Source organism: Falco peregrinus, chromosome 3 (genome assembly GCF_023634155.1).
Source record: "Falco peregrinus isolate bFalPer1 chromosome 3, bFalPer1.pri, whole genome shotgun sequence".
Classification (NCBI taxonomy): Eukaryota; Metazoa; Chordata; class Aves; order Falconiformes; family Falconidae; genus Falco; species Falco peregrinus.
This window is the reverse complement of record NC_073723.1, coordinates 88,522,132-88,538,249: the sequence shown is the minus strand read 5'-3', so window position 1 is coordinate 88,538,249 and position 16,118 is coordinate 88,522,132. Positions and strand designations below refer to the sequence as shown.

General features: G+C 36.8%; 1 protein-coding gene across 11 annotated transcripts in view; it reads right to left on the bottom strand.

Moving 5' to 3' along the window:
* The window catches only part of PTK2 (protein tyrosine kinase 2), a 223,946-nt gene that overhangs the window by 84,363 nt on the left and 123,465 nt on the right, over nucleotides 1-16,118 (bottom strand). For all 11 annotated transcript variants that reach the window (XR_008746230.1, XM_055798242.1, XM_055798244.1 and 8 more), the window contains 3 exons: nucleotides 8,938-9,017; nucleotides 7,226-7,288; nucleotides 2,694-2,748 (listed from right to left, as the gene is read on the bottom strand). Coding sequence is in view for 10 of the 11 variants with exons in the window: in XM_055798242.1 (XP_055654217.1) it covers nucleotides 2,694-2,748; nucleotides 7,226-7,288; nucleotides 8,938-9,017 (198 nt within the window). In the remaining variant the exon portion in view is untranslated. The remainder of the gene's footprint in view (nucleotides 1-2,693; nucleotides 2,749-7,225; nucleotides 7,289-8,937; nucleotides 9,018-16,118) is intronic.

The following is a 16,118-nucleotide window of genomic DNA, read 5'->3' as shown; positions in this document are numbered from 1 at the left end:
TGGATGCTTGGGTAGGATAAAGAAAGCATCTGGCAGTCAGGAGACCTCCCAACTGCACCGAGAGCTGCCTAAGACTTTGTTAGGACTCAAGATACACTATACTGGACCTGTCTTTTACCATCCTTTTTAGAGAGAAAACAGATGTTAAGGGAATTGAAGACTTTAGCTTTAACTAAACACCTGGGAAAAACCAGGAGCAAGACACTACAAAAAGAAAAAAACTCCGCTAGCTCCAGTCGTCCCAAGTATTTCAACCACTCAGTTGTTAAAAGGTACTTTATTCTGCCCATGGTTTGTTCCCCTGGCCTGTTTCAGCATCATCTTGACTTCCATGTGTAATGGTATATGTTATTTGGCTCTTTAAGTCCACCAAGATGACTTACTCTTCACTTTGAGATCATTAGTAAGGTGTAAACATAGAAAGTCAGTTAGAGAAACACACCTCTTCCGTAACAGAAGAGCACCATTTATGAGAAGTATCTGCAAATGACAACTTCAAGGGAAATGCAGTGAAAATTTGCTCTTAAATATTTCCTAAGAACATTTTATTTTTCTGCTTTTGCCCAAGGCATGCTCTAGAGTGGAAGTGAAGACTCCTAATTCACAAACTAAAGATAATCTGGCTTGCGTCCATTTCCCTGCACCACCCCCTGCCCTCCAGCTGCTGGTTTAGTTTAAGTAGATATTTTTTCCCCCCATGGTGTTTGGCATACTTAATACAGCTAGTTAGAACATGGCTTAGTGGTTATGGCATCACTGAGGCACCATTTACTAAGCTAAACACAGGAAGGTTTCTTATTCTTCTCTTAGTGAAGCAATGAAAATGGAAGGCCTGCTGACTCAGCGACTTTTCCTATGTATTTGGAATTATTCAGACTTACTCTTTCTTGAACATGGATAAACAGAACATATGAGAGAGAATGCATTTTTCAATGTCTTTAGTGTTTCCTCCTGGAGAAACCTCCCTAGATATCTCCTAAGACAGCACTCGCTTTCTTTTACAACATTATGTCATACAGACACTCTGTGATCAGCTAATACACAATGTCTTTAAACTCCTGACTTTTAAAATGTATTTAATGAGCTCCTCAAATAAAGCTGAACGTTCTGTTTTTAAATCCCTGTATATCACTTCATACTTTCAACTGCTAAATATTGTGATTTTCATTTTTCCAGCCTTCTGGTCTTCCCATACATAGAGTGACACCCTCTGTATAGCTGGCATCTCCTAAATGTGTAACATCAACAACATCGATTACCACTGTAATACAGTCCAAGCTTTACCTCACTAACAGAGAGAAATAATTTTCTTTATTGTAAATGTATTTACAATATCTTTAATATATGGATATTTATATATCCATGTAAAATAATATGTATTATTTTACATGGCCATCAGGAGCCTTCCTTTGCCTGCCAGTACAAAATCATTGGTTTTCACAATGTCAAAGAGTCATTTAATCACTGAATCAATCCTAGATTATTTTTAATAGGGATTTAATTTTCATTAAAAAGCAGATCTCTTCTTCCTCCCCTTGTTTTTCCTCTTTGTAAGTCCAATACTTTTTTTATGTCTTTACAAGGTCCTATTCAGCTTCACCTTCTGGCAATTCTTAGTACTTCTTTCTGCTGTTCTCTCAATTTCATGATTTCTAAAGACCAGTTTTCTTTGTTGGTCAGTTTTCTGACTCCATAATACAATTTTTGAGACAGTTATTCATTCTTTTTTGTCTCGAGCATTTCACCACAGTTTCTCCTGTTAGTAGAAAATACAGTTTCAGATAATTGCTTAAATTAACATGCAGAGGGATTACTCAAATCCACTTGACTTCATTAGCTTTTGATTTTCAAAAGTCTTTTGAAACAAACCCCCTTGATGACAGACCTTTTCTGTTTATCTATTTAAATCACAATGTAGAAGCTTTCTAAATCTGAAGTTAAACTCTATTATTTATACAAAACCATCACTGCTTACCAAACCCAGCTCTAAAATACTGATTTATGATTTATACTTTCACATATGAACGGTAAGAGGTATTTTACCAAGACATTTATATCAAGATGGATATAGCTATAAAAATACTTGGTGACTATTCTTAATCCCTCTTTTGAGAAAAAAATTTATTTTTTACTCTGGGACCATATGGACTTCAATGGAAGTGAGATTCAACTACCATTTACAGTCTTAACTAGGATTAACAAATGTAGAAATTACTTGAAATCTCCCTTGAATGAGTGGGACAGAGTCTTGATGAAGGGAGGCAGAATATGGTTTATCAAGTTGCCACTGAAAATATGCTGTTTTCTTACATGTCTCCTTCCTCTTTCTTCCGATATCTCATTTAGAGGAGAAAACGAACAAAAAAAAAAAAAAGTCAGTTGATACTAGAGGATCTGAGGACTTGTTTTGAACTTTTGTCCATAAGGTTTGAGAAGCAGAGGTGTAATTCTCTCACAGTAGCTCAGCAAAGCCACGTTGAATCATTACTATCTTAGTTCTGCCAGTTGCACACCTGTAGTATGGGATTTATATCCTACCAATCTGATCAACAGCTTTGATATTTTTTCACCAAGACAACATAACTGCACAGTAATTCCTTTACAGCTATACAGGTAAAATGCTAACACAATTTTCAGATTTCTGACACTTATTTTTCCTAAAGTTGTATACAATGGACTGGAACTATAATTACCTTCACCGAATCTAGTAAACTCTTCGGAAAAAAACGTCTTAAACCAACATCTTTCCTGAAACAAAAACACACAGAGCATTAATATAAAAAAGATTGTGCAACATTATATTGTTCTTTTCCAGGGTGGTGCTTTGGGTCTGTTTTTTTGTTTGTTTTCTTTTTCAGCTAGCACATGCTATATAATAAATGATTTTCATAGTAAGGTCTTTGACAAGCTCAGCTCAACAAACACAGTCCTGTTAAAATGCTAATCACAGTTGCTCCACAGCAAATGTGAGATAGCAGTATCTTCTAGTCCAAATTCAAAAGGATATTGCATTTACAACAGGTACCTGGCGTGGAAAGTGTATTATTTGAAACGTTGGCTTGGGCACAGAGAAGTTTTGAGAATAAAACCTGGTTTTTGTACATGTTTTAATAATGCAAAGAATATTGAGAAAATATTCTTACAGCATGTGATCAGGTGAGAAGGGAACAACATGAAAATGGCAAATTCTAATAAACATCTATTAGAATGGAGTAGGAGATACAACACAAAGGAAAGGACTTCTCATGAGATCACCTAAGTAAGCATGTTCACTTCCACTACTGTTTTACCATTTGCACCACTATAATTAATGTGTTTTTTTATATTTCTGCTGTCACTTTTTCCTCATATTGAGCATCTAATGTTAAAATTCCTAGCTTTTTCTTGCAAGTAATCTCACTTCTTGCGTTTGTAAATCAAGATCCTAATTCCATCCATGAGCCTGGATTCTGCACACTGAATTACATCAAGCTCATGTTCAAACTTATTATTAGGGTTGCAGCCCTGGTTTGAAACACACAGCCATATGGATTAAATATTTTTGTAGCTCAAATGTGTGCACCTAGCTTATGTCTGACCTGTATGCATCACTACAACTGAACATTAGCTTCAAGGAAGATGCCTGAGAAGTTGCCAGAGATACGCTAGTGCAGAAGATCATTGTACAACCAGGTAAAACAAATGCTGCATGACCATGAACTACTTTTGTAGTATTAGCTGAAAATCTGCATGAGAAAAATGAAAATCTAAAAGAAAAACGTAGATAGGAAAAGGACTTGTATCCTTGCCTCTCAAAGGTGTTACTGCTTTCCTTTAAGAGGTTACAATCTCTTTCAAACACACAGTCTTATCTGCTTCTGAAATAAGTATGAAAGAAAGCTTTCCATGACCACATGTTTTGAACATAAACAGAAATACATCTGGAATTCCCACATTTAGCAAAGCAAAGCCAAGCTGTTAGTGAGCCTGAGATATACAGAATATATTTACTGCTACCTAACGGCGCAAGAAAGCCAATGTTAAAGTCAATACAAAAAGCTTACTTGAAATACTGAAACAGGGTATTTTTAAAGCTCTCCAAAGACAAATAGTTTACAATTTCAAAAAACATACTAAACACGTCCTCAAATAAGAGGAACAGCGCATTCATGTGCAGCAGCAAACACTAGCATCTGTGCAATGACAGTAAGCTGAAAGATTATACAATTTTCATAAATGTTAATTCCTTTGATGCATTTCTTCTCAAATGCAAATTATGTGCAGTTTATCATCCCACACAGTTAAATAAATCTAACACACTATTACCATCTAAATAACATGCAATGACATTTTGACAAGGAATATATTAGTGTAACATTAAGTATTTGAGAGAGAAATGGTGTTCTCAAAAATGAAGCACCCTACAACACTCCAGTATTACTCATGTTAACAGTACTGCAGCACATGGCTGTGACAACCTGATTCAATTCGTTATTAAAAAGATTTGTAAGTAGCCTTTATTGCAAATCTGTACATAACAAATTCAGAACAAATTCTATGCAGAATACAGCAAAACACAACTATTAATAAAATGTGTTAATAAAGCATAACCTGTGTTTAACTGAGATGGCATATTTACTGGAGGAGATTTTAACATAAGAAGCATGCAGATGTAATGCCATGGTCAATAACAAACTGTGGTTATCGATACACAAGATAATAAGCATCGGGAATTGGAACATACAAACAGTTTTAAACACACAACCCTACAAACTCCTTCCCTTTCCTCCTCAGCTGTACTGCGTGGGGGTAAATTGGCCAACTCAGGATACACACCCGACTCAGTCCTCCAGATTAAGAACTCTGACATCTGTTTTCTGATTGCCGGTAAGAGATAATTAGCAGCAAGATCCCCCTTCATACAATTCTACTACAGCTTTCTACTTAACCTCATCTACTCCATCCTACTTGTGGGCTTAAATGTAAATTTATTTTTTGTGTATAAACTTCAATAGGATTAATAAAACACCAACTACAGATGGATGATACTGCTTGTCATACAATGATAAGCAGCTTTAGGCAACATATATCTTTATTTCTATTTTTCATCTCAATTGAAGTTACAACAAAAAAGTAATGTTAGATTAACATAATAGACTAACATGCTTTTTACAAAACTGTGGCTGCAGCTGTTCCTTCATATAGCTCCCATTTTTGTACTTGTAATTATCCCTGTTCTATGCTAACAGGCTTCACATTTATTATGAAAAAATTCTTTCATTACATGAAGGCACAACTATTAAAGGCTACTTAACAGATTGATTCTATCTACCATTTCCCATCCAGATTTGGTCTTGTATGAAAATCTGATCAAAGACAAATATACATCAAATAGACATCTGACAAAGACAGGCAAGAAGCAATCACACCAAATGCAAAAAAGTGCCGTTTAAAAATTGCACTCAGCTGGTTAAGTGCCTCATGATGTACTAAAACTAGCAAAAAAACCCACCAAACAAAATGCCTCACTTGAGAAATAAATATTACTTGTGTAGATAAACCTTTATAGGCTATTAAGGTGGTAGGACTGAATGAGTACATTTTGGGGATCACTGGTACTTTCTGTAGATTCTTACTAGCTTACAATTATCTATAGCCACTTTAAGGTGCTTTTATCCTTCATCTCTCCCAGCTAAATCCCATGCAAAATACATTTTGCTTCCCAAAGGAAAAAAAAAATTACAAATAATCTTGAAGAGAATTCTACATTTCAAATTTGCATGGCATTAAACTGTTAGTTCTTGCATAGCGGAGTTTTGCTTTGTCTTTCACAGCAGCAGTTAGTTATTTCCTATCAAAACAGGTACTGCTTGGAAAACAAATGCACTGAAAGAAACAAGTCACTGTTAAACTGGAAGCAGCCCCATATTGAGTCCTCCAGGAACTCCCACCTGTTAGAATTCTTAATACTTCCTGTCATCTGTTATGACCCTTGTTTCCTTTGTTTCATTATTTCCAAAGTTGTTCACCTAATCACTAACGTTTTAGCTTATGAGTTGCCAAATAACTGACTTAAAAATACCTTTCTCAAGTTGTTGGAACATATGTAAACTGCAACCACTGTAACTCACAGCACTTTCAAATCTTTTTTATATCATCTTCTTAGCCATGTCTATCTACTCATGTTCATCCTTATTAGTCCTTCCTCATTTTGTTATGTGTATCCTCAACCAGGATATTTCTGCTAGTGACTACAAACAGAAAACTGAAGTCCTTCAAAACAAACACGAACACCCTAATTCAACCAAAAGCACAGCTTTAAAAATTCCACATATATAGAGGAACACTATATAAATAGCAGGTACTATATAAACAATCAGGAAATTATTAAAGTTATTTTGACCTATTGAAATCATAGTTTCCCCAAAAATCCTTGTGAACTTGTGCACTGTGGTGAAAAATCTTTTCTTCCATTCTCTTAATTTCACACCTCTAGAAGTTAGCACATTTTATTAAAAAAAAAAAAAAAAACAACAAAAACACTGACTTCACAGCTACACCAACCTTTTATCCCAATTTTATGTTAAACTGTACATCATCTTTTCACAAAGATAATTAGTAGTGAAGAGTAGCTCATTGGTGTAGGTATGTATGAAACTTGTTAATTAACACAAATAAAACCAGTTTTAAATCCCTGACGCTTCCAAAGGGCTTTGGATCGAAGCCACCTACTCTACATGATTAAGTAACCAAAACACTTTCAGTCTAAGGATGCTGCTTAAAATTTGTGACACAGATACACAACAAACTCGCTAATTGCAAGGTCACAATTCAGGAAATCTACATACTGAGCAAAGAGAAAAAAACCTCCAAACTGTACCACAAAGATTTTCAAGTAACTCAAACTTTACCACAGATGAGTCACAATGAAAAATGCAACTATGCACAGAGAGACATTTAGAAACAAAATCACCTTAGAACTAGACTTGATGAACCCATAACCATTAGCAAAATTGCAAGAAATTGTAATAAACCTCCTAATCAAGTTTAAACAATTCCAACTCTGTTGGAATTCCCTGGACCACAGCTAAAGGTATTCTTCCTACTTCTACACCTAGGTAGGTTTCATCATCCATTTCTTATATTAAAGCACTGAAGATCTCAACAAACTTAATGTTATTAAACTGAATCTAATGTTCCCCAATGAAGAAACAGTTCAAACCTCAAGCTAGGACACAATACTTACTCTAACACTTCATAGTTGGACTTCTTTTCTAATGCATTGCCTCTCATCTCTCCGTAGGATCTCCTGAAGTCGAAAAATATTTAAAAGCAACAATTATTGGATGATCCAGCCTAAATCTACAACATCAATGTAGTCAAATCTTTTAGACTTATCATTAGAAAACATTGGCAGAATGCATTCAAATATAAATATTGGTATATTATCCTCCTACCTCAACAGATCTGATTTTTATTTAAAAAAATAATTCCCATGTAAGGAACATTACAGAGAATGACAGGAGCACTGCACTTCCAGAACCACTTTAAACCAGCTTAACTACACTGCTACCAAAAGAAGTGATCTAACCTGCCCTTCAGCAGCATCTTTCTACCTCCAGCAGTATTTCCTTCCTTTTTAACACCACTTGCATCTGTGCCTGTATCAGGAAGAACCAGAGGAAGCAGGGAATGATGAAAACTAACAGTTTCAATCCAGGCATGTTTTTTATATATATATATATATATGTGTATGTGTGTGTGGGGGTGGGTGGGTGGGGGTGTGTGTGTGGGGGTGTGGGCGTGTGTGTGTGTGTGTGTGTGTGTGTGCGTGTGTGTATTAAAAAAAAAAATCAAGAATGAGTGGCTGTTGTTATCAGAGAGCTGGGATCATTGTCTTCACTGAGAAAGTCGACCAGTAATACTTATGAGTAGGACAGTCTTAGTAGTCATCTATTAGAAATACATTAAAATGCTCTGAAGAGCCACAGCATGAGAACCACGAAAAGCAGGACTTGGCTGACAAAATAATCACGGATTATTATACTCATTACATATTTTGAAATAAGGCACCAACAATTTTGTCAGTGCATAAGGAGTTTGCAGTTACACAAAGAATTTTTGTTTTCCTTGGGGCTACCAGCAAAACTCACAGCAAAGACATCAGGCTCTCCTATGATAGACACCTAGGAAATTTCATAATTCTAAATTTTGTTTTATTTTGGAAAGTACTGTTCAAAGGACACTTTTCTTCTGTGTTAACAAGTTTACATTTGCCATTACTTTCTTATCAATTTTACTTCTTCCCTAATCTCCCTGTGCGAGACAACAGCTTAACTAAAAGCAAATGTTTCAGGCTGGAAACTCTCCATAAATTAGAAAAAACCAAAACATGCATTTCAAAAGCTGTGCTGGGAACTCTTAATCTGATAAATTTATTTTTATTTTCCAGCTGTCTATACAGTTGACAAGAACACCAAAACCACCCAAAAGAATCCTTATGATTTAATAATTTGAAAATAGAACATTAAAAATTGAGTAGAAGCAGAAAGGAAAGGTAGCAGCGTTTATCTTTAATTATATTCTTTAGCTGTAGGATTTATATATGCACAATGATAAGACTACTTGCTAAATAACACCACAGATGCATTTTTTTTCAAGTATACTTCACTGTAGTCTACAGGCCTTTGAATTATTCAGATGAAGAATTCACCCAAAAGGCAGTATCAAGATGTAATTAATTAAAAATTTAAAATTAATGTTAATTTTAAAATCACTAGAAATTGGTTAAAATACAATCTGTTCAGTTTTTCTTCAAACTACTTTGTAGCAAAAAAAATCTTATGATTTTTTATTCAACTATACTGTTCAGAAATCGATGAATTATAAGCAGTTTCAAAATTAATGTATATATTCTATCAGAAACATGTTGAATAATAAATGAAATTTTCAGCTTACCGGATTTCAAGGCAACCTAGTTTCAAAGCAATTTCTTGGTCCACTTGATCTGCTATTTCTAACATATAGTCGTTTTTCACCTACAGCAAAAGAAGTAGGTATGCATCACAGAAAGATCAATTCAGTGCCAATACAGACTAAAATACTGCCCGAACAACTTTAGAGTAAGAGTCCCAAGTGTAATTTTTTGTAATTACGACACATAGTGTTATGAAGAGAAAAAAGAAGTGATGCTCATATTCTCCACAAATAAACTGCACTTTTGGAAAAGAATCCTCCTGATTGCAATGAACTCGATAAAAAAATTCTTTATCTACAACAAAATTACCTATGTTTTAGTAGATATAATCAAAACCTTCACAGGAGGCTGAGCAGATGGTTGCACCTGCATTCAAGTTATGTGAATGTATGCTGTATTCTTGAACCACCTTGGTCAACAAGTTTTAATTTTGTAGATGCATCTAATCATGCATATAAAACAGACAAATGTTCATGCGTTACTGTGAAAATAACACCAGCAGCAAACAAAAAGAATAGTATTTGAAAAGCATACTGCGTACTGACTTCAAATGATTGAACCAGCAAGAAGCAGCACCAAGAGTGAAACTTGATGGTTACAACCTACAGTAGGAAATAAAACGGACCAAGGAGTAGGCTCTAACCTGGAGGAGGCCAAATGCTATGGCCAAAGGCCACCTTGCCTGAAGAGGATGGCTGGGCCAAAACAGCATACTTGGACCACTGCTGGCATTCATTGTCCACCAGCTCTGCTTGGGCACAGTCTGGAAGAATGCTGAAGTGGCTTGTGCAAAAGCTTGTACCACAGAGCATGCTAAGTACTCATTACGATAACTACCAAGGTTCAAAGCTTCATCACATGTCCTGTACATCACATGTACATGATGTAGGTAGGCAGAAGGCCTACTTTTTAAGTAATACTTTCACCACATTGGAGTAAGTAATTCATACAGTTAGTAACAACAACAACAAAAAGACAGCAAGAATCGAACAAGTGCTGAAGAACTTAACTCTGCACATCACATCTTCTGTGCAACAGCATTTTTTACAAGTAACATATCTCTACAGAAGTGCAATTTTTCTTTAATGGCTCATGTTATCCTCTATCTTAGGAAATCATAAACTTGCTGTTGAGATCCTAAAACCTATGACCCTAAAGTTGCAAAAAGTCCTGAAATATCACAAAAATCTACACGACTGACTTGCAGATCAAAGAGGAGATTATACATTATGAAAGCAATGCACTTCACAAAATATTTTTCTGAGGGATGACAAGTTGTAAGAAAAACTATTTCACACTGCTACTATTATGGAATTAATAATTTAGAAGATAAAGAAGTACAGCAGCACATTTAACAGCTGAAGGTCCTCTCCAGTCAGCATCTTCCCAGTAACACACAATCACCACAGCATTCCCTCACCACCAATGCCACAGCTGGATCCAGCCCTAGACTACAAAGCAACAAATACATAAGACCTTCTCACTTACAAAATGCATGAAAAATGTTGATTTCTTATTGAAAGATGTGAAAGAAGAAATATGATAAAACTGTGCAAGAGTGAGAATATGAATTCTTACAATAGCTGCAACATCAGGAGAAAGCCTTCATTTTAACTCTCAGAGGTACTCAACATGACAAAACAAGCTTTTTTCTCAATTCAACTCTTCCAAATAATGAAAGCGACAGAAGACGACATAATTGTCCTTCAGCATCATGCAGTTTGTTATTTGTATACACACAGGGAAATATTAATTCTCTACTCCCATGTTAGTACTACAAAAAATATGTAGAATTAATGTCATTTTCTTCATTATGCTTACAATTAAAAAAAAAAAAAAACCACAACAAACTTCTCATGTGAAACAGCATTCTACTTGGGTTTTTCTGATAACACTTAGAAAGATTTATCCAATTAAAGATTGGAGGTGGGGGGAGCCCCCCTAAAGCCACAGACTCTATATATCTGGTAATTACAATGGCTGTAAGTAATATAAAGTGGGAACGTTTTCCAGGAAATCAAGGTGTTTTGATTCTGTATCTTCATTTGGAACCACAAAGGTCCCGTAGTACATAGACCTATGTGTTCACCAAGTAAACAGTCATTGCTCTAACAGACGAAATATCTTCTAATTTATGAAATCATGTACCGACAACCATATATAAATTAGACAGAACTGTCAGTCATATGGCCACACATATCGTGTGTATCTACAGTACATAGCATGGATATGGATCTATAGGCCGAGGCCAACCGTATGAGGTTCAAACAAGGCTCAGTGCTGGGTCCTACACTTGGAAAACAACAACCCCATGAAATGCTACAGGCCTAGGGAAGAGCACCTGGAAAGCTGCCTGGCAGAAAAGGACCTGGGGCTGTTGGTCAACAGCTAGCTTAGTATGAGTTGGCAGTGTGCCCAGGTGGCCAAGAACGCCAATGGCATCCAGGCTTGCATCAGAAATAGCATGGCCAGCAGGACCAGGGCAGTGATTGTCCCCCTGTACATGGCACTGGTGAGGCTGCACCTTGAATCCTGGGTTCAGTTTTGGGCCCCTCACTACAAGAAAGACATTGAAGCGCTGAAGTGCGTCCAGAGAAGGGCAACGGAGCTGGTGAAAGGTCCAGAGCACAAGTCTTGTGCGGATGAGGAACCTGGAGTCCTGCAGCCTGGAGAAAAGAAGGCTCAGGGGAGAGAGACCTTACTGCTCTCTGCAATTACCTGAACGGAGGTTGTAGTGAGGTGGTTGTCAGTCTCTTCCCCCAGGTAACAAGTGACAATTTGTGAACAAGAAGAAATGGCCTCAAGTTGCACCAGGGGAGGTTTAGACTGTCTATTAGGAAAAATTTCTTCAACAAAATAATTGTCAGGCATTCCAACAGGCTGCCCAGGGAAGTAGTTGAGTCACCATCCCTGGAGGTATTGAAAAGACAGGTAGATGTAGTGCTTAGGGACATGGTTTAGTGGTGGACCTGGCAGTGTTAGGTTTACAGTTGGACTCAATTTATCTTAAAGGTCTTTTCCAACCTAAATTAAATGAAATTATCATGTTATCTATTTATTTATAAGATACAGAAGACACATTCCATTCATCTGAAAGACTGGGCGAAGAAGGCATTGCAGAAATAGTTTCTGTAGGGGGAACTTAAGGTCCTGTTCTTCAGCATCAGGTGTAACACACTGCCTAATGTTATGAAATGGCTGAAGAGGTCTCCCATATGAATTACCCAGAATCACACTGGGAAGGAACCTGTGGAGGCCATCTAGTCAAGCAGGGCCACCTAGACCCACTTGCCTAGGACCATGACGAGACAGCTTTAGAGTATCTCCAAAGATGGAGGCTCCAGAACCTACCAGGACAACATGTGCCAGTGCTTAGTCACCCTCACAGTAAAAAGAACAAAAATGTTTCCTAATGATCAGAGGGAACTCCCTGTGTTTTAGTTTGTGCCCATTGCCTCTGGTTCTGGCACTGGGCACCACTGAAAAGAGCCTGGCTCCATCCTCTTTGCCCTCTCCCTTAAAGTATTTATAGGCATTGATAAGACCCCCCCATACCAAGCCTTCTCTTCTGGCTGAACAGTCCCAGCTCGCAACCTTTCCTCATAGGACACGCTCCAGGCCCTTTATCACCTTCATGGCCCTTCACTGGACTCTCTGCAGAAGCTTGATCCTCCTTGTACTCAAAGTTGCTATAATGCCTGAAGGCGTTTTCAAGAAATTTGGCAATTCAGAAGGCTGGGCATTTCTGACCAGCCTGTAGTGCTTAGTATCGTCAAGCGCCAACATGGGAAGAAGTTTCCCTGGAAGGACGCTTCTGGAAACAATACAAAAAATGCTGAGATTTTGAGTCATATCTTTTCTCAACTAGCATCCATTTACAATCACTCTTCATTCTACTGCAGAACTGCACCTGTTAGTAATGGCATAGTATTTCCCTAAAAGAAAATCTCCTATAACCAGGGTTTTGTTTAACTTTAAATCAGAACTGCCACCTAGATGCCATCATAAATGGCAAAACATAATAAACAGAAAATTAAATTAGAACTTCTGTTCATCAGTACAGACACAAAACCTGTCCTGCATTAAAACAGTCAGACCCCATCTCAGAGCAGTTAAATCAGGAATGTAGTTTCCAAACACCAGTGTTACTACCATAAATGACCTCTGCGGTACACATAGGTGGCAAACAACAGAACTGTACTCCTCGTCCACAGGTCTACATGTAGATATTTGAAGAAACAAACTGAAGATGCAAACTCTACATGAGTTCAGTTCTCATATGGATGCCTGTATAAAGAAATGTATCAAGTTAAAAGAAACTATACTCAATTTACTTCTTGTTTATATTACCCATACTGAGGTTTAATGAACTTCAATTGTACTTTAAAGAAAAGCTTTTATTTCATTCTCCTACCCTTTTTCTGAGAATTCACCTTTATGTACAGGCCAAGTGACTTCGCCTAAAAAGCTGACATACCTGTTTACAAAATGCATTAACTAGCCTGCCTTACATCCACACAAATCAAATATCCATTGGCTAGTTCACTTATCTTTAATAAAACTTTTTTTAAAAAGAAACTGAGCATTCAATTTTTGGAGCCACTGCAACAATTTTGCATCACCAGGAAATGTCAGAGATGTTATCCACCTATTCCTTGAGGTATTCAGACACCAAAAAGAACTGGCTGTAGTGAAGTATTTTTTCAGTCCTGGCATATAAAACTTGCCCTTGCAGAGACTATGCTAATTTGAGGCTACTAGTACAACCTGATCAAATATGCATTCATTTATCTTCACAACTCATTGCCTTGTAGATCCCAGCGCTGAAGTACTTCATTTGTTAAACTAAACAGCTTAAGAACATCTTCAGTTTCATGCAAACATGTTTTAAAATGCTGCTAGCCTCAAGTAACTACTGTTCCATAAATAAATAAGCAACATTACCCAAACATTTAAAAGTTCAGGGTTTCTTTCCTCTTGCCCTCTGGCTTGTGAGCTTTCACAAATTCCAGTCATGTTTTCCCAGTTTGACTCTGTAAGTACAGGCACCAGAACTTGACTAAGAAAATTCTTAAAAAGCAACCCATCCAAAAAATTTGGAAGAAAAAAATAAGCATTGTGAAAATTCTCAGCTTCTTTGCAAGACAAAAGTGAGACATTTTCACCATAATGCTGCAAGTAGACAGTGATATACTGGAATGCATCATTTTGTTAGTGTGACAAGCAGAAATAAAAGGGGATTTTTTTGCAGACCCCAATCCAGAAGAGATGGACAAACATGCTATTTCATAAAGGTGGAGTAAATTACATACATTCCTTCGACATCAGATTTCAGCCAACAAAGACTCTACTCTCCCCTGCTGATTTATTGTGTGGGGTATGTGCATATGTGGGTGTTGCTTCTGAAGTTCCTTGGTACAGTAAGGTGGAGTTTCAAGTCTTTCATAATAACTACATTATATGGTTCAGCCAGAGAAGTGGGATAAAAATGCCTTTATCCATCCAAGAAATGAGATGAAAACAGAAAAAATATCCCCCCTCCAATGTCCAGAAATGACTAACCAGCAGTGTTCACAGAATCAGTCATGACACCCTCTCATCAAAATAAATAGCTGCACCTCATTACCATAAAACACTGCATATAGGTTATACACACCTTTTTTATTTTTGTGTTTAATTTTTGGAAGGTATACAAAGAGATTATAGGCTTCAGGAAGCCTATGGCCATAATCTTGTGGTCTAATTAGATTGAGCAGTGTCTTACTATGGATCGCAAAGGTAATAAATTGATAGAAGGAATTAATTTTATCTTGCTTTTTTCAGAAACTTGTCCGCACACATTCTTCTTTAAATTTCAGTAAGTCTGAGGGAGTGGGAGGCAGATTCAATTTCTAGTCCCAGAATACTAATGAGAACTTCTCTTATCACCTTTAATTTTTCTTGACTGCTTGCTTTGAGATGGCATTAGATCAATGCATGAACTAATGCTCGTGCAAATATTAGATAAGAATTTTTCAAGAGGTTCAGCACAAGCTGCATAACCTCCTAAGGAAAAAGACTGAAGAAATATTAAATGGGAGAGACGCAAGAGATAATTTAATGGTAATTAAGTGCACTGCCATGGGGCAATTGAATAGTTTTCCTAGAAGTCTTTTGTGTTTTCTCAATTATTACTTTCATTATTATTGTTGTTAATGTACTTAAATGAGATAAATGAGAGTATTTTTCCTATGTTTAAGAGAAAAAAAGGCCCTGTCTTTAAGAGCATAAAGGCTATATACAAAGGCACAAAAATGAAACCCTGACAAATCTGAAGAATTCTACCATTTTTTTCTGTTTACTACAACTTCAGAGTAAGTACATTAAGAGGGAGGATGAATCTTCATCTGTGGGTTTTGGAGATACTGTTATCTGCATACTCCTGTTACACCTGCAGAACTGCCCTCCTTGGGGGTATGTGCGAACCTTTACTTACAGCTTGCAAGTTCATTTAACTGTATGCAACACCTAGAAGAAGGCTGAAGAGCACATCATCAAGTTCTATATATTCTTGAAGAAGTTCAAGTACCACTGCTGTTGTTCTGCTCCCCATTTCAGTTGTTCAGAATGGGATCTTTCCAAAGGCTAAACCAGAAAATATTGTAGTATGTTATTTAATATACATTAATTTTACATAGTTTTAAAGAGAACAGCAACTTATAGAAACCTGTCACACAAGCCTGGTTTTGAAAAAGCCACCCCCAAAAACCAACTAGCTAAACAAGAAACAGCAAAGCAGCAACCTGTATCGATTTCCCCCAGTCCAATGAAGCCTTTGAAGTACTCCTGCTAACTGAGTGGCATTACTTCAGCTACACCACATACTAAAGACCAGATGCTCTGGCAATGATAAGACTAAGTGAAGCCCATAGTCACGTCAAATACTTCATGGTCACGACATTTTAGCAATAAAAATGCATAAAGATTAACAAGGCAAACAGATTAGGCAAACACTAGGATTAGGAATTAAATGTTATACTACCAAAAGCCTATATACTTTTTATTTGGTTACAATCAAACCCACAAAATATTATGCCTAAAGTGAATTAACTTTGGTTTATGTTGCTTGCAACACACTTGCTTCCACTCTAGCAGAATGTGCTTATCTGAACTTGCAGAGAAA